The 19,659-nt window shown below is 38.6% G+C and overlaps 2 protein-coding genes across 6 annotated transcripts in view; one reads left to right on the top strand and one right to left on the bottom strand.

Moving 5' to 3' along the window:
• Positions 1-19,659, bottom strand: part of LOC110451942 (diacylglycerol kinase zeta-like) — a 79,416-nt gene that overhangs the window by 6,066 nt on the left and 53,691 nt on the right. Inside the window, exons 14-20 of one of the 3 annotated variants that reach the window (XM_021500179.1) lie at positions 19,096-19,295; positions 16,688-16,809; positions 13,389-13,468; positions 8,504-8,558; positions 7,938-8,172; positions 6,855-6,920; positions 6,268-6,342 (exon numbers count right to left, since the gene is read on the bottom strand). In XM_021500179.1, coding sequence (XP_021355854.1) covers positions 6,268-6,342; positions 6,855-6,920; positions 7,938-8,172; positions 8,504-8,558; positions 13,389-13,468; positions 16,688-16,809; positions 19,096-19,295 — 833 coding nt within the window. The remainder of the gene's footprint in view (positions 1-6,267; positions 6,343-6,854; positions 6,921-7,937; positions 8,173-8,503; positions 8,559-13,388; positions 13,469-16,687; positions 16,810-19,095; positions 19,296-19,659) is intronic. The other 2 variants (XM_021500188.1, XM_021500194.1) reach the window with 2 other exon arrangements.
• Positions 1,963-3,993, top strand: LOC110451962. 3 transcript variants are annotated; one of them, XM_021500211.1, is made up of 3 exons: positions 1,963-2,381; positions 2,532-2,783; positions 3,063-3,993. In XM_021500211.1, exons 1-3 carry the CDS (start codon positions 2,255-2,257, stop codon positions 3,593-3,595), a joined length of 912 nt encoding a protein of 303 aa, XP_021355886.1. In that variant the 5' UTR covers positions 1,963-2,254; the 3' UTR covers positions 3,596-3,993. The 3 variants fall into 3 exon arrangements, 2 of the variants coding, with proteins under 2 accessions (XP_021355886.1, XP_021355878.1); XR_002463123.1 differs by having other exon boundaries at positions 2,562-3,993; XM_021500203.1 differs by having other exon boundaries at positions 1,963-2,783.

Genomic DNA, 19,659 nt, shown 5'->3' with positions numbered 1-19,659 from the left:
CTTACCACATTCATACAAACATGTAACATACTTACCACATTCATACAAACAAGTCACATACTTACCACATTCATACAAACATGTAACATACTTACCACATTCATACAAATATGTCACATACTAACTACATTCATACAAACATGTAACATACTTACCACATTCATACAAACATGTAACATACTAACTACATTCATACAAATATGTGTCACCTGGGTAAGTGTTGTAATCAGATCAGACATGAACCTATATGTATAGGAGGATTATGCTAATATTAAATGTAAAGTTGCTAGGATATATTTGAACTGAGATCAAATTGACAAGATTTAGTGAAATTCATTTATATATGATCTCCGTTTTAAATAACATGGTAGTGAGTTGAGTAAAAGCGTGTTTGAGTGAGAAAACAGCCAGCCACCGGAGGGTGATAATATATTACATGATACAGCAATGACAGGACAGCCACGATCGTTACCAAGCAGTAACGGCCACAGCACAAGCATGCATTTCTTACACCTGATTAAAACAGTAGGATTTATCATATTCTACAATGTGTATAAATCATCAGTTTCACAGTCAGTTAACTCCACCAATCAGCAAAACAACTTTTGATGAATTTGAAATCATTGCTTTCTCAAAAAGTTATAATTATTTACACAAAGCTGTATTTGTTTACCTATAGTAATTTTTGTTTACCTCAAGTAATTCTATTTACACAATAGTTATATTTAAGGACTGAAATGCATCCTTTTAACATTTATGATGGTATAACATTACATTCAAATATATCCCATGATGTACGGTAGCGTATCTTGGATAATATGTTCGAACAGCGCTGTAATTCATTCCATCACAAATGTTAACAAGAGTACCGCGGGGCGGAACAAAATACGCCCGTCGAATGCCATACAGTGTTATATACTTTCTTACATTGAAATAAGATCTGCATCATTCTAAGAGTGGTTAGCTGATATGCTACAAAAAATGTAGGAGAAATTCTTCGGACAAAAAATCAAATACTGAAATGAACAAAAAGCAATAAATTTTGCAAAAATTGTTGAATCAAAATTCTTTTATGGGAAACACAACTTCATATCATGATTATAATGTATACCAATTTCAAAGAGATCGATCGAAAAATGTAGGATGAGATCTCTGGACAAAAATCAAATACTGAAATGAACAAAGAGCAATAACTTTTGAGAACTAGGTTTACTGAAGGACTGGTGGGTACATGTAGGTTTATATAAGGACTGGTAGGTAGGTTTACGGTTTATAAGGACTGGTGGGTTGGTTTATCTAAGGACTAGTTGGTTGGTTTATCTAAGGACTGGTTGGTAGGTTTATCTAAGGACTGGTGGGTACATGTAGGTTTTTATCTAGGAACTGGTGGATACATGCAGGTTTATATAAGGACTGGTGGTTTGATTTATCTAAGGACTGGTTGGTTGGTTTATCTAAGGACTGGTTGGTAGGTTTATCTAAGGACTGGTGGGTACATGTAGGTTTTTATCTAAGGACTGGTGGGTACATGCAGGTTTATATAAGGACTGGTGGTATGGTTTATCTAAGGACTGGTTGGTTGGTTTATCTAAGGACTGGTTGGTAGGTTTATCTAAGGACTGGTGGGGAGGTTTATATAAGGACTGGAGGTTTGATTTATCTAAGGACTGGTTGGCAGGTCTATCTAAGGACTGGTGGGTACATGCAGGTTTATATAAGGACTGGTGGTTTGGTTTATCTAAGGACTGGTGGGTAGGTTTATATAAGGACTGGTGGTTTGGTTTATCTAAGGACTGGTGGGTAGGTTTATATAAGGACTGGTGGTTTGGTTTATCCAAGGACTGGTGGGTACATGTAGGTTTATCTAAGGACTGGTGGGTACATGCAGGTTTATCTAAGGACTGGTGGTTTGGTTTATCTAAGGACTGGTGGGTAGGTTTATCTAAGGGCTGGTGGGTAGGTTTATCTAAGGACTGGTTGGTAGGTTTATCTAAGGACTGGTTGGCAGGTCTATCTAAGGACTGGTGGGTAGGTTTATCTAAGGACTGGTGGGTAGAATTATCTAAGGTCTGGTGGGTGGGTTTATCTAAGGACTGGTGGGTAAATGCAGGTTTATCTAAGGACTGGTTGGTAGGTTTATCTAAGGACTGGTGGGTACATGTAGGTTTTTATCTAAGGACTGGTAAGTACATGCAGGTTTATCTAAGGACTGGTGGGTACATGCAGGTTTATATAAGGACTGGTTGGTAGGTTTATGGTATATAAGGACTGGTGGGTTGGTTTATCTAAGGACTGGTTGGTAGGTTTATCTAAGGACTGGTGGTTTGGTTTATCTAAGGACTGGTGGTTGGGTTTATCTAAGGACTGGTGGGTACATGTAGGTTTATCTAAGGACTGGTGGTTTGGTTTATCTAAGGACTGGTGGGTAGGTTTATATAAGGACTGGTGGTTTGGTTTATATAAGGACTGGTGGGTAGGTTTATATAAGGACTGGTGGTTTGGTTTATCCAAGGACTGGTGGGTACATGTAGGTTTATCTAAGGACTGGTGGGTACATGCAGGTTTATCTAAGGACTGGTGGTTTGGTTTATCTAAGGACTGGTGGGTAGGTTTATCTAAGGACTGGTGGGTAGGTTTATCTAAGGACTGGTTGGTAGGTTTATCTAAGGACTGGTTGGCAGGTCTATCTAAGGACTGGTGGGTAGGTTTATCTAAGGACTGGTGGGTAGAATTATCTAAGGACTGGTGGGTGGGTTTATCTAAGGACTGGTGGGTAAATGCAGGTTTATCTAAGGACTGGTGGGTAGGTTTATCTAAGGACTGGTGGGTACATGTAGGTTTTTATCTAAGGACTGGTAAGTACATGCAGGTTTATCTAAGGACTGGTGGGTACATGCAGGTTTATATAAGGACTGGTTGGTAGGTTTATGGTATATAAGGACTGGTGGGTTGGTTTATCTAAGGACTGGTTGGTAGGTTTATCTAAGGACTGGTGGTTTGGTTTATCTTAGGACTGGTGGGTACATGTAGGTTTTTATCTAAGGACTGGTGGGTACATGCAGGTTTATCTAAGGACTGGTGGGTAGGTTTATCTAAGGACTGGTGGGTAGGTTTATCTAAGGACTGGTGGGTAGGTTTATCTAAGGACTGGTGGGTAGGTTTATCTAAGGACTGGTGGGTAGGTTTATCTAAGGACTGGTGGGTAGGTTTATCTAAGGACTGGTGGGCAGGTTTATCTAAGGACTGGTGGGTAGGTTTATCTAAGGACTGGTGGGTAGGTTTATCTAAGGACTGGTGGGTAGGTTTATCTAAGGACTGGTTGGTAGGTTTATCTAAGGATTGGTGGGTACATGCAGGTTTATCTAAGGACTGGTTGGTAGGTTTATCTAAGGACTGGTGGGTACATGTAGGTTTATATAAGGACTGGTGGGTACATGCAGGTTTATATAAGGACTGGTTGGTAGGTTTACGGTATATAAGGACTGGTGGGTTGGTTTATCTAAGGACTGGTTGGTTGGTTTATCTAAGGACAGGTTGGTTGGTTTATCTAAGGACTGGTGGTTGGGTTTATCTAAGGACTGGTGGGTACATGTAGGTTTATCTAAGGACTGGTGGGTTGGTTTATCTAAGGACTGGTGGGGAGGTTTATCTAAGGACTGGTGGGTAGAATTATCTAAGGACTGGTGGGTGGGTTTATCTTAGAACTTGTTGGCAAGTTTATCTTAGGGACCGCATGCACAATGAAATTGTAAGAAGAAATAATTTAAGAGTTTTTTTTACAAAGGAACCACATTACTTTGTTCTAATGAGAATTTATTTTTGCTATTAAACCAAAGTGGAAAACTTAAGGGTTATTGCTACATTTTTCTTGGCTCACATGACATTGATTCAAGCATCTTAAAAGTTATACATTGATTCAAGCATCTTAAAAGCTATAAGTCTTTGCTGAAATTAAAATTGGGTCTAAAACTTCAAAGACATTAAGTTTTACATTTAAAAATTAATTTGCACACAACATGCAATAGCAAGTCTATCCACTAATAATACACGCTTGTCAGCTAACTGACCAAACCACACCAATAAAGAGGCTACTGGTTATGTATATGGGGATGACTCAATATGTACACACTGTTTTATCTAGCTAAACATATAGAATACAGATATTGGATTAGTCATGTTATTACCCAACAAAGCAAACCAAGCATCAGCATGACAGGGGAAGGGACTAGCTCAGTACAAGTTGTATGGTCATATTACTGTAGTCACATGATTGATAATGACAGGGAAAGGGACCAGCTCAGTACAAGTTGTATGGTCATATTACAGTAGTCACATGATTGGTAATGACAGGGAAAGGGACTAGCTCAGTACAAGTTGTATGGTCATATTACTGTAGTCACATGATTGATAATGACAGGGAAAGGGACCAGCTCAGTACAAGTTGTATGGTCATATTACTGTAGTCACATGATTGGTAATGACAGGGAAAGGGACTAGCTCAGTACAAGTTGTATGGTCATATTACTGTAGTCACATGATTGATAATGACAGGGAAAGGGACCAGCTCAGTACAAGTTGTATGGTCATATTACAGTAGTCACATGATTGGTAATGACAGGGGAAGGGACTAGCTCAGTACAAGTTGTATGGTCATATTACTGTAGTCACATGATTGATAATGACAGGGAAAGGGACCAGCTCAGTACAAGTTGTATGGTCATATTACAGTAGTCACATGATTGATAATGACAGGGGAAGGGACCAGCTCAGTACAAGTTGTATGGTCATATTACAGTAGTCACATGATTGATAATGACAGGGAAAGGGACCAGCTCAGTACAAGTTGTATGGTCATATTACAGTAGTCACATGATTGGTAATGACAGGGAAAGGGACTAGCTCAGTACAAGTTGTATGGTCATATTACTGTAGTCACATGATTGATAATGACAGGGAAAGGGACCAGCTCAGTACAAGTTGTATGGTCATATTACAGTAGTCACATGATTGGTAATGACAGGGAAAGGGACTAGCTCAGTACAAGTTGTATGGTCATATTACTGTAGTCACATGATTGATAATGACAGGGAAAGGGACCAGCTCAGTACAAGTTGTATGGTCATATTACAGTAGTCACATGATTGGTAATGACAGGGGAAGGGACTAGCTCAGTACAAGTTGTATGGTCATATTACTGTAGTCACATGATTGATAATGACAGGGAAAGGGACCAGCTCAGTACAAGTTGTATGGTCATATTACAGTAGTCACATGATTGGTAATGACAGGGGAAGGGACTAGCTCAGTACAAGTTGTATGGTCATATTACTGTAGTCACATGATTGATAGTGACAGGGAAAGGGACCAGCTCAGTACAAGTTGTATGGTCATATTACAGTAGTCACATGATTGATAATGACAGGGGAAGGGACCAGCTCAGTACAAGTTGTATGGTCATATTACTGTAGTCACATGATTGATAATGACAGGGAAAGGGACCAGCTCAGTACAAGTTGTATGGTCATATTACTGTAGTCACATGATTGATAATGACAGGTGAAGGGACCAGCTCAGTACAAGTTGTATGGTCATATTACAGTAGTCACATGATTGATAATGACAGGTGAAGGGACCAGCTCAGTACAAGTTGTATGGTCATATTACAGTAGTCACATGATTGATAATGACAGGTGAAGGGACCAGCTCAGTACAAGTTGTATGGTCATATTACAGTAGTCACATGATTGATAATGACAGGTGAAGGGACCAGCTCAGTACAAGTTGTATGGTCATATTACAGTAGTCACATGATTGATAATGACAGGTGAAGGGACCAGCTCAGTACAAGTTGTATGGTCATATTACAGTAGTCACATGATTGATAATGACAGGGAAAGGGACCAGCTCAGTACAAGTTGTATGGTCATATTACAGTAGTCACATGATTGGAATGGGTTTGGTATATATATATAACATATGACAAAGTAGACCATGCAGTCACATGTTGAGCAATGGTTTGGATATATATAACATATGACAAAATAGCTAATGCAGTCATATGGTTGGCATTGAGTTAGTTATATATATATATATATATATAGTCACATGACAAAGTAGACCATGCAGTCACATGATTGGCAAGGGTTGGCTATATATAACATAAGGTCACATGACAAAGTAGCCCCAGAGGTAACCTGGTCACACATGGTCCCTGAGAGGAGGAAGGTCTAGTTAGGCAGTACTTGTTAGTGACTAAGTGGTATCAACCTGTTATTGGAGCCCGGCTGAGCAGGAAGGAGCAAGTTCTCTTTGCTCTCCAGTCGAAACAGTGTTTCAGCCCTCCTAAAGAACAAAATGTTAATCAACAAAATAAAATACCTGGTATGTACACGATGCTTCATGCCTTTGACCTCATTCTTCTACCATACAGAACTGTTTCTGCATGTATAATGTTTACTACGATATCTAATTAAACATGTACAGACTACGATGCTGTCAAATTGGTAGTAGATATAGAGCTATCACAATGCTTCATTATTGCACTAACAAGGATGAGTGTAATTAAGACATGTATAATCAATGTTCTACTGTACTCCTCTGAACTAAGCTGGACTAAGTTGGTCTGATTAAAATAAAGAATACCATCCATCAATGACATATAAACAGGGAAGCCAGTTGGAGTATTTAGCAGAATTTGAAAGCAATGGTTTTCATCCTAATAGACATCTACACTACAGACAAGCCAGTTCACAACAACAACTTATCATAGAAAACATATTGACACAGAAATGTATAAGATGTGATGAGTGAGCTGGAGGTGAATATAGGGTGGAGTAGGAGGAGCAGGTACTCACCTTCCATCAGGCTTCTTACACTCGGCTGTGTCTCTGCTCACTGTGGCCTGGCTTACCTCTGTCAATCTGACAACAACATGTAACACCTGTATAACCTTTAGCACTAATCATTCCTTACACACTGATTGGCTAGTGACATTTATATATATATACTTATTTACATTTGTGGCTCCAATTGCGAGATCTAAAAAGAATAAAAGAAGGGAGATAATTTGAAAAGTCACTTTTTTAACCCAATATGTATCTGGGGAGAACGCTAGATGAACTAAAAATAATGTAATTTTCATTTCCAAGACTATAGCTTGATAATGAAAGTTATCTCCCTTGGACTGCTGTGTCCATGACCAGACAAAAAAAACCCCATTTATTGTACCAGAGACACAAGGGTTGTGTCCCATATACTGACGAACAGTTTACTGAGGTCTGTTCCGTTTATGCTGAACAACCGGTTTGACGGTTTATAAATGTAACAATTTCGGGTATAAATCCTGGCGGACCTGCAAATCTTTATGCAGGCCTTGCAAGGCTTTGTCAAGGCTCCCCTGAAAGCAGTATCAAATTACTAGGTCCGACCTTATTTCATAAATGAACAACTATGATCCAACCGTTTGGATAGCAATAAACGACTACCCGCCCTTTGTACAGCATGTTTTGCAATCCATTGCTTATTTGTCTATGATTTAATGGCCCAAGTATACAATAGGTCATTTACAGATATTACACTTGTACAGTACAATGGTTATGTGACTGGCAGCAATGAATGCCAGTGTTAGTTTTATAGACAATATTAGGGGGCTTGTTATCCCACACAATGATATTGTTTAGCCTGTTCTTCTGTTCTGGGGTAAACTATTTTAAACTCTGAGAACTTTGGTGGGGGTTTTAACTCTTCTCTGGACACTTCCAGAATGTAACTTGCTTCCTACCTTGGATTTTTTCCCCCAACTATTCCCTTCCCTGTGGACTATGGGGAGGTAAAAGTTAGCTTTCTTGGAGACTTTAGGGCAAAACCTGATTCCTAACCTGGAGATGTTTGGGGTGTAAATTATATCTGGGGACTTTTGGAAGTAAACTTTTGCCTACCCTGGGGACTTTGGGGGTGTGACAGGCATGTGGAATTTAAAGACAAGCTCGGGCTGGAAGTTGTCCTGATGACAGTGGATGCCCTCAGACTCATTGCGCGCATCCTTGGAGGAGGGGAGGTGCATGCTCTGGAGGTCAGGATCCAATATGTAGAGGTCCTCTGAGGATATATCTGTGATATAGTGTAGGTGCTCTTGGGTTCTATCTATTCGGAAAAATCTCTCGGCTGTCGTGGCTGTAATTAAAATAATTATACAAGACAAATGAACACCGGTGATTTGTTACTGTACACTGTATATGTAAATGTGGATGTTACACTGTTATCTTACTTGAAACATAATCCAATAATGAATATTGTATACATGTATAATAAATCAGTGTTTATATAGCCAAGGCTATTTCAGAATAAGTAATATGACATCACAACACTCGTAAATACCTAATATTTGTAGCAGTGTATAACCTACATGGTGGATTGAAGTAGATCCCAATCAAGCTTATATAACAGGAATACCTGTGTTATAAAATTACATATTGACCTACAACTTATGTTACCCATAACTTACAATCTAGGAAACACCATCTGTGTGTCAGCCGCTGGGAACTCTCTGTCAAGTCATCCTGTAATGAAGGACAGGAAAAACAATTACACCTCCACGTGGTGGCCAAATCATGTCAAACACATATGGTGACCTAAAGCTCCACCTGGCGGTCAAATCATGTTAAACACATATGGTGACCTAAAGCTCCACCTGGGGGCCAAATCATGTAAGACACATATGGTGACCTAAAGCTCCACCTGGCGGCCAAATCATGTTAAACACACATGGTGACCTAAAGCTCCACCTGGCGGCCAAATCATGTAAGACACATATGGTGACCTAAAGCTCCACCTGGCGGCCAAATCACATAAAACACATATGGTGACCTAAAGAACCACCTGGCGGCCAAATCACAAATACAACATGTATGGTGCCGTAAAGCTCCACCTGGTGGCCAAATCACATAAAACACATATGGTGACCTAAAGCTCCACCTGGCGGCCAAATCACATAAAACACATATGGTGACCTAAAGCTCCACCTGGCGGCCAAATCACATACATGTATACCACATACACATAGAGAGTGATTGACCTTGGCAGATATTTCCCCCAGTTATAATGAGTGTACAATAACACTGGAGAAAATATTTTATATGAGATCTTACAGGAGTTTCCATTTCATATTAATTCATGGATTTTTGATTATTACAAGCCTTTGGTGAGATTAAGTGAAAATGTTTGACATGTTTCATGAATCTTATATGAAATTGAAACTAATATTAATTCCTTTTTAACACATTACAAAGAATTCTGAGAAAACCATACTAAAAAAAATGTTTTTCCGTGTCATTCATGAAGTTTGCAATTCTGCCCCCTTGGCTATATCTGTTGTCTACATAATGACACCATGATATAACCTGAAGTCTATTACATCACATCTTTTTCACCTGATGACATCACAGCATGTCATATGATATGACTTTATACGCAATCATTAAATACCTGATAATTTGTCACAATCCAGATACTGTACACATGACCAGTTCTCAAACACTCATGCAAACAACTTTCCTGGTGACTTTCAATTTCTAAATATAGCCTTTTGGGGAATCCCCTATCCTTTAACCATTAATAATCAGCTGTTAGATGCTTTAAAGACTGTTATATAGTTTGTAAACTTTTCACATTAACAATAAGTTGAACATGTATTTGTCAGCCTGATAAGACCCTATGTAATCTGTCAGATAAAGACAGTTGTTACTGTGTGTAATCTGTCAGATAATGACAGCTGTTACTGTGCGTAATCTGTCAGATAAAGACAGTTGTTACTTTGTGTAATCTGTCAAATAAAGACAGTTGTTACTGTGTGTAATCTGTCGGATAAAGACAGTTGTTACTGTGTGTATTCTGTCAGATAAAGACAGTTGTTACTGTGTGCAATCTGTCAGATAAAGACAGTTGTTACTGTGTTTAATCTGTCAGATAAAGACAGTTGTTACTGTGTTTAATCTGTCAGATAATGCCAGTTGTTACTGTGTGTAATCTGTCAGATAAAGGCAGTTGTTACTGTGTGAAATCTGTCAGATAAAGACAGTTGTTAATCTGTCAGACAATGACAGCTGCTACTGAGTGTAATCTGTCAGATAAAGACAGTTGTTACGGTGTGTAATCTGTCAGATAAAGACAGTTGTTACGGTGTGTAATCTGTCAGATAAAGACAGTTGTTAATCTGTCAGACAATGACAGCTGCTACTGAGTGTAATCTGTCAGATAAAGACAGTTGTTACGGTGTGTAATCTGTCAGATAAAGACAGTTGTTATTGTGTGTAATCTGTCAGATAAAGACAGTTGTTCCTGTGTGTAATCTGTCAGATAATGACAGCTGTTTCTGTGTGTAATCTGTCAGATAATGACAGTTGTTACTGGGGGTAATCTGGCAGAGAAAGACAGTTGTTACTGTGTGTAATCTGTCAAATAAAGACAGCTGTTACTGTGTGTAATCTGTTAGATAAAGGCAGCTGTTACTGTGTGTAATCTGTCAGATAAAGACGGTTGTTTCTGTGTGTAATCTGTCAGATAAAGACAGATGTTACTGTGTGTAATCTGTCAGATAAAGACGGTTGTTACTGTGTGTAATCTGTCAGATAAAGGCAGTTGTTACTGTGTGTAATCTGTCAGATAAAGGCAGTTGTTACTGTGTGTAATCTGTCAGATAATGTCAGCTGTTTCTGTGTGTAATCTGTCAGATAAAGGCAGTTGTTACTGTGTGTAATCTGTCAGATAAAGGCAGTTGTTACTGTGTGAAATCTGTCAGATAAAGACAGTTGTTAATCTGTCGGACAATGACAGCTGTTACTGTGTGTAATCTGTGTTACTGTGCGTAATCTGTCAGATAAAGACAGTTGTTACTGGGTGTAATCTGTCAGATAAAGACAGTTGTTACCGTGTGTAATCTGTCAGATAAAGACAGTTGTTAGTAATCTGTCAGATAAAGACAGTTGTTACTGGGTGTAATCTGTCAGATAAAGACAGTTGTTACGGTGTGTAATCTGTCAGATAAAGACAGTTGTTCCTGTGTGTAATCTGTCAGATAAAGACAGTTGTTCCTGTGTGTAAGCTGTCAGATAAAGACAGTTGTTAATCTGTCAGACAATGACAGCTGCTACTGAGTGTAATCTGTCAGATAAAGACAGTTGTTACGGTGTGTAATCTGTCAGATAAAGACAGTTGTTACCGTGTGTAATCTGTCAGATAAAGACAGTTGTTACGGTGTGTAATCTGTCAGATAAAGACAGTTGTTCCTGTGTGTAATCTGTCAGATAAAGACAGTTGCTACTGTGTGTAATCTGTCAGATAAAGACAGTTGCTACTGTGTGTAATCTGTCAGATAATGACAGTGGTTACTGTGTGTAATCTGTCAGATAAAGACAGGTGTTACTGGGTGTAATCTGTCAGATAAAGACAGTTGTTACCGTGTGTAATCTGTCAGATAAAGACAGTTGTTACGGTGTGTAATCTGTCAGATAAAGACAGTTGTTCCTGTGTGTAATCTGTCAGATAAAGACAGTTGTTCCTGTGTGTAATCTGTCAGATAAAGACAGTTGTTTCTGTGTGTAATCTGTCAGATAAAGACAATTGTTACTGTGTGTAATCTGTCAGATAAAGAGTTTTTAATCTGTCAGATAATGACAGCTGTTACTGTGTGTAATCTGTGTTACTGTGCGTAATCTGTCAGATAAAGACAGTTGTTACTTTGTGTAATCTGTCAAATAAAGACAGTTGTTAATCTGTCAGATAATGACACCTGTTTCTGTGTGTAATCTGTCAGATAAAGACAGTTGTAACTGTGTGTAATCTGTCAGATAAAGACAGTTGGTACTGTGTGTAATCTGTCAGATAATGACAGTGGTTACTGTGTGTAATCTGTCAGATAAAGACAGGTGTTACTGTGTGTAATCTGTCAGATAAAGAGTTGTTAATCTGTCAGATAATGACAGCTGTTACTGTGTGTAATCTGTCAGATAAAGACGGTTGTTACTGTGTGTAATCTGTCAGATAAAGCCAGTTGTTACTGTGTGTAATCTGTCAGATAATGACAGCTGTTACTGTGTGTAATCTGTGTTACTGTGCGTAATCTGTCAGATAAAGACAGTTGTTACTGTGTGCAATCTGTCAGATAAAGACAGTTGTTACTGTGGGTAATCTGTCAGATAAAGACAGTTGTTACTGGGTGTAATCTGTCAGATAAAGACAGTTGTTACCGTGTGTAATCTGTCAGATAAAGACAGTTGTTACTTTGTGTAATCTGTCAAATAAAGACAGTTGTTACTGTGTGTAATCTGTTAGATAATGACAGCTGTTTCTGTGTGTAATCTGTCAGAGAAAGACAGTTGTTACTGTGTGTAATCTGTCAGATAAAGACAGCTGTTACTGTGTGTAATCTGTTAGATAAAGACAGCTGTTACTGTGTGTAATCTGTCAGATAATGACAGCTGTTTCTGTGTGTAATCTGTCAGATAAAGACAGTTGTTACTGTGTGTAATCTGTCAGATAATGACAGTTGTTACTGTGTGTAATCTGTCAGATAAAGACAGTTGTTAATCTGTCAGATAATGACAGCTGTTACTGTGTGTAATCTGTTAGATAAAAACAGTTGTTACTGTGTGTAATCTGTCAGATAATGACAGCTGTTTCTGTGTGTAATCTGTCAGATAAAGACAGTTGTTACTGTGTGTAATCTGTCAGATAAAGACAGATGTTTCTGTGTGTAATCTGTCAGATAAAGACAGCTGTTTCTGTGTGTTATCTGTCAGATAAAGACAGTTGTTACTGTGTGTAATCTGTCAGATAAAGACAGTTGTTATTGTTACCTGACTCGCTATATAAATGCATATTAATCAATTTCGACTGTTTCCCAGACAATTCACCAAACGAACTATAGCTAATGTGTGCTACCGTAAAACTGTTGACTGGTCACGTGAAACTGTTGACTGGTCACGTGCAACTGTTGACTGGTCACATGTTAGGTAATCAAATGCACCTATAATTACAAGCACCCCGATGATCAAGCGTTTTTGGTACTGGATTGTTGACGGTTGTCTGTCAAAACCATTTTCCCTCGGAGTTGGGACCCACAAAATGAACTGTTTCCCTCGGCCTGCGGCCTCGGGAAACAGTTCATCTGGAGGGTCCCAACTCCTCGGGAAAATAGTTTTGACGGTTGACTGATAAGGCATGAAACAACTGTATACTGTGTGTAATCTGTCAGATAATGATGGTTGTTACTGTGCTGTAATGGTTCCTCACTGCACTCAACCATTTCACCCTTTACATCAGAACAATTCAAAGCATTCAGTTGAAATGTAAATTTCTCAACCAATTAAATTTGTTGTGAAATTTTTACTTACCTGGTCAAGTTTGTCAATGATGACTCGGACTTGTGAAAGGTCAGAGTTGTTGTCCACGACGATGAGTCCAAGTGGGACCGCTGATGGGATACACAAACAACCACAAGGTTTTATTTGACGAGGTCAGTAAAATGTTAATGATTTACAAATGTCTCAGTACTATGTGTTAATTTAGCCTGGTTATGAGGTACAACAACCTCAGTACTATGTGCTAATTTAGCCTGGTTGTGAGGAACAACCTCAGTACTATGTGTTAATTTAGCCTGGTTGTGAGGTACAACAACCTCAGTACTATGTGTTAATTTAGCCTGGTTGTGAGGTACAACGACCTCAGTACTATGTGTTAATTTAGCCTGGTTGTGAGGTACAACGACCTCAGTACTATGTGTTAATTTAGCCTGGTTGTGAGGTATAACGACCTCAGTACTATGTGTTAATTTAGCCTGGTTGTGAGGTACAACGACCTCAGTACTATGTGTTAATTTAGCCTGGTTGTGAGGTAGTACGACCTCAGTACTATGTGTTAATTTAGCCTGGTTGTGAGGTATAACGACCTCAGTACTATGTGTTAATTTAGCCTGGTTGTGAGGTATAATCACCTCAGTACTATGTGTTCATTTAGCCTGGTTGTGAAGTACAACCTCAGTACTATGTGTTAATTTAGCCTGGTTGTGAGGTATAACAACCTCAGCACTATGTGTTAATTTGGCCTGGTTGTGAGGTACAACGACCTCAGTACTAAGTGTTAATTTAGCCTGGTTGGGAGGTATAACGACCTCCGTACTATGTGTTAATTTAGCCTGGTTGTGAGGTACAACCTCATTACTATGTGTTAATTTAGCCTGGTTGTGAGGTACAACGACCTCAGTACTAAGTGTTAATTTAGCCTGGTTGGGAGGTATAACGACCTCCGTACTATGTGTTAATTTAGCCTGGTTGTGAGGTACAACAACCTCAGCACTATGTGTTAATTTAGCCTGGTTGTGAGGTACAACAACCTCAGTACTATGTGTTAATTTAGACTGGTTGTGAGGTACAACGACCTCAGTACTATGTGCTAATTTAGCCTGGTTGTGAGGTATAACAACCTCAGTAATATGTGTTAATTTAGCCTGGTTGTGAGGTATAACGACCTCAGCACTATGTGTTAATTTAGCCTGGTTGTGAGGTACAACCTCATTACTATGTGTTAATTTAGCCTGGTTGTGAGGTACAACCTCATTACTATGTGTTAATTTAGCCTGGTTGTGAGGTACAACAACCTCAGTACTATGTGTTAATTTAGACTGGTTGTGAGGTACAACGACCTCAGTACTATGTGCTAATTTAGCCTGGTTGTGAGGTATAACAACCTCAGTAATATGTGTTAATTTAGCCTGGTTGTGAGGTATAACGACCTCAGCACTATGTGTTAATTTAGCCTGGTTGTGAGGTACAACAACCTCAGCACTATGTGTTAATTTAGCCTGGTTGTGAGGTACAACACCCTCAGTACTATGTGTTAATTTAGCCTGGTTGTGAGGTATAACGACCTCAGTACTATGTGTTAATTTAGCCTGGTTGGGAGGTACAACGACCTCAGTACTATGTGTTAATTTAGCGTGGTTGTGAAGTACGACCTCAGTACTATGTGTTAATTTAGCCTGGTTGTGATCATCGGGTACCAGGATCTCTGTAACATGATACATTAAAGTGTCTACCTAGACCAGTGAAGTAAATATATATATATTCAACTGAAATGAAAAACACATTATTAGAATTTAATTTGAAGTCAGAACATTAGGTATGATGTCATCCTGGTATGTCAGAATATGCTTAGATTTACATCTCAATTAGACAGCAAGGTTTATAAAATTACTCTTTCAAAATTGGATTGAATTTCAAATTTTAATCAGCAATTGAATTGGAAAAAGACATTTGTACTTTACTGCTGTGCTGATGTAGCTGTGCTAGCTTATGAGTGATACATACTTTCATCAAGGTCAGTCTCATCATTTTTTTAAATCCATGCAAGCAGATGTTACAAAAGAATTCAAATTATTATAGAAATATGAACTTAAGATAAATAGAAATGAAAAGAAGGATTATGATTTTTAAGTGCAGAATACAATGCTTGAAGTTAGCCACATTTGTTATTCATTTTGTGTGGCAAAACTACACCTACATACATAATAAGGTTGTACCTGTAGAGCACAGACAGTGACGGTACTGGGTGAATGTCAACATGCCAATATCACTAACCTAGTACAGCTGGCTTTATGGTTTTTGGGGAGAATTAATCAATACAGTTTGAAGATTTCACCTAATTTGGTGTCACCAAAACTCAAGGCCAAAACCATTTCTGTAGCTGATGCTGACTGTTTGGTGGTGGAGTCCTGCAGCTTCTTTCTCACACTACTCAAGGCTCTAGGTGCCATCAAACCAAACAAACCAGCAATAAAACATCTTCTTCTTATGAGATTTTAATTCATATAGTTATAAATCACAGGATTTGTTGGTACCGGACAATATCTTGATCCTATCATCTGCTTTAATAATGTGTCTATTTGAAGGTGTGCTGATTTCTAGTCCTCAATGCTCTAAAATGGTCAAACCTGCTGTTGGCTGATCTTACTGTATAATACAATAACAATCAGGTAATCGAAACCTAACAAACTACAGTTCTTCCTCATTGTTAGTTTTGTTAAAATCAATATAATCTAATATGGTGCGCATCTTTAGTTATTACCTAGTATGCAACATCTGCCTGGAGGTTAGTTATAATTATGTGTATACCACATCTGTTACCTAGGTAACCACAAATTTAGTAGAATATGCTGTGATAATATATAATTGATACCACTTATCTAAGTAACCAGCAGGTTAGTAGAATATGCTGTGATTATATTTAATTGATACCACTTACCTAAGTAACCAGCAGGTTAGTAGGATTTGTTGTGATTGTATGTAAATACTGGTTGCCAATGTAACCAGCAGGTTAATAGTATTAGCTGTGATTATATGAAAATACTGGTTGCTAAGGTAACCAGCAGGTAAGTAGGATTTGTTGTGATTATATGTTGACACCCATTACCAAGGTAACCACCAGGTTAATAGGATTTGCTGTGATTATATATGGACACTTGTTACCAAGGTAACCACCAGGTTAGTAGGATTTGCTGTGATTCTATGTTGACACCCATTACCAAGGTAACCAGCAGGTTAGTAGGATTTGCTGTGATTATATGCTGACACCCATTACCAAGGCAACTGTCAATACAGTTGAGCAAGCGGTGATTACATGTTGAGTTTAGACTTACAAGCTCCGCGCAGTTTGTCTTTATCATAGTTTAAATTCTCATAGTCAGCCATACTGATACGGGACACTTGAATACGAAGCCGCTCAGGCAAAGATGGAGGACTGAAAAAAGCCAAGTCAGGACTATATATGGACTGATACAGCTCCATCTAGCAGACATGGGCAGACTCTACAGACAAGGTATAAATGAGTAGGAGATGCTGTTCTGTAGACAATTAGCAAATGACAGTCCAGATTATTTTGACGATTTCTTTCATTATGTCTAAATGATTATTTTGAAGTTCACTATTATTCAGGATTAAAATTAATTCTTGAGTCCCTTTGTTTGCAGTTAAGTAAGTGATATGTGTACATAATGCTGGACTAATCGACTACAGTACATCTCCTGCCTTTTCATACTTGAAGTACCTTATAGGAAATACACATTGACCTTAGTCAGGTATCCCCCAAGGTCTGTCAGATAGGTATACTGCCATGTCTGCCTGTCATACACATCAAAGCTCAAATCTAGGACAAATCAAGTTAACAAACACAAATAGTGTTCAAGGAAAGGAACAAATCAATTCAAATACAAAGCTATCTCATTAATTATCACAATTGTTAGAAATATAAAAGCCTGTGTAATTATCATTTGCTATAGTCAATGTATATGATATTAAGTATAAACCTATATACACTGGTCTCCTGTGCTTCAGAAGGTGACAAGGTAGACACAGAAATCAGCTGTTTGGGAAAATTTAAATAATTAGGGATAGGATGGTCATGTGTATTAGTAAGGGTAATCAATAGGCAAAGAGGGCATGTATGTACCATTCAACCGCATTGGTTTTTTAAAACAATCATGGCAAAATGTTACCATTAATTGTAATAATACAAATACTTCCACTTGTCCGCTCTGCCTTCAGTACCAAGGAGTAGGTTCACTTCCTTTGTGTGACTATTCCTGGTCCCAAGGATACTTCAGAGCAAATCTAATTTTTAAATCTACAATCAACTGGTAAAGAGGGGTAGACTTTTATAAGTTAAACATCGGACTTCCCACTATAGGTAATTACTGTTTAGCCCTCAGGGGAGAGTCAGTCTTCCTATGTAAAACAATTGATCTAGAAGTTCCATGGATCAAGTATGCTTCGACAGCAAATTCAGCTGACATCTATATGTGTATATGGTTAAAGAACCTGGCGTATGACCATTGGACTAAGTCCTGGTGATGCCATACCCCAAAGCAAATCCTTATAGCATTAGTGTATTCCTCTTTTCACCCCTTGCAATTGTTTATATTCTTAAAGGGTGGTAATCTCAACCATTTACATGTGATGACTTAGGTACTAGTTCCCAGCAGCAGGGCAGATCCTAGCACCATTCCTGCAGGTAGCATCAGCACATGTCTTTACATGGCTGTAAACTGTATATATGGTTACTGTTTCCATGTTACAACCCAAGAACTTAGTCACAAGAATTGAGGCTGACCCTGAGATTAATAATCAACATTGAGTCCCCAGATTAAATTATTGTTAAAATCCTTTCATCCATACAGACAGAGAAGTGTTTAAAGATTTAACTCTATTCCCCCTTATGGGCCTTGCCTCTCTTCCCCTTAGAAGGGTGACACCCTTCCTTTAACCAACATTCAGTTCCCTTGCTCCATTTATATAAAGGTTAAATTTGGTTAAAATCCCTTTGTCAATACAGAAAGGAAATATTTTAAAAGATTTACCCCCATGTCCACTACTGGGCTGAGCCCCCTCTGGTCTGAGATGGTGGCAGGGGTGTACTCAGTATTAAACTATGTTGGCCAATCAATATATGTTCCAGGTAAACTTTAGTGAAAATTCTTTAATCTGTAGGAAGGAGAAATCCTTTAATCTGTAGGAAGGAGAAATCCTTTAATCGGTAGGAAGGAGAAGTCAATTTGCCAAAATAATGCTCTAGATCAAATTTGATTTAAAACCCTATCATCGGTAGGAAGAAGAGTATTTGAGATGATATACTTCCATTTCCCTTGCTGGGCCCAACCCTTCATTTACACAAGCTTGAGTCATGTTGTCCTGAACTAAGTGTGATGGGACAAAGGGACAAGGTCTAGTAGGATCCCCAACACCCAGTATACTATTAGGGAACAAATTACTTGTAGATGTATCTTACAAACACCAAATTTTTAAGGCTTTTTAAACCAAGTTTATATAATAATGCCTTGTATTGTTACAACTATACTTCAAACTTCCAGCTGAAAATTAAGTTTTTGTATCAAAACATTTATATAATGTATACTCCAAATAATATAAACATCAGAACTGAGGTAATTCTGTTTCTCATAAGAGATTTGTGATCTATTGATATTTACTTGGGATCAATCTACAAGTGTAACCTAAATAGTTAGCTAGTAACACCTGAGATATTGAGCCTTACTCGTTAGCAATGGGCATGGAGCCACGTCTCTTTGGTTTCATTATCATGTTGGCCTGGTTACGTAGGGAGATGTGGATTGTGGATGGGCTGAGGCGGCAGGGCTCACCATCCAGCTGCATTGGAATTGGCTTGAAGGTTTTGAGGCGCACCTCATGGCACTGAACCAGTCGCTCACCATGGCCTCCCATGTATAGCGCTGCCTATCAAGTAAAATATGTGAAAATGATGTACCATATATTTTAAATTTGTTAGTAAAATGAAATCAAAATGAGACAACATAAACAGTAAATTGTTCAACCACAACATTTCTATCAAAACACCCTCATAGAACACTCACATATCACCCCAAACCAACCCTCACACAGCACCCCAAAACAACTCTCATAGAACACTCACACAGCAACACAACCCTCACAGAGCACCCCAATACACCTTCATAGAACAATCACACAGCACCCCAACACAACCCTCACACAGCACCAGGAAAACCCCCCTCACACAGCACCCCAAAACAATCCTCACAGAGCACCCCAAAACACCCTTATAGAACACTCATACAGCATC

Source organism: Mizuhopecten yessoensis, unplaced genomic scaffold (assembly GCF_002113885.1).
Source record: "Mizuhopecten yessoensis strain PY_sf001 unplaced genomic scaffold, ASM211388v2 scaffold675, whole genome shotgun sequence".
In the NCBI taxonomy this organism is placed as follows: Eukaryota; Metazoa; Mollusca; class Bivalvia; order Pectinida; family Pectinidae; genus Mizuhopecten; species Mizuhopecten yessoensis.
Note: the sequence above shows the minus strand (reverse complement) of the source record. Positions and strands in the feature narration are given on the sequence as shown.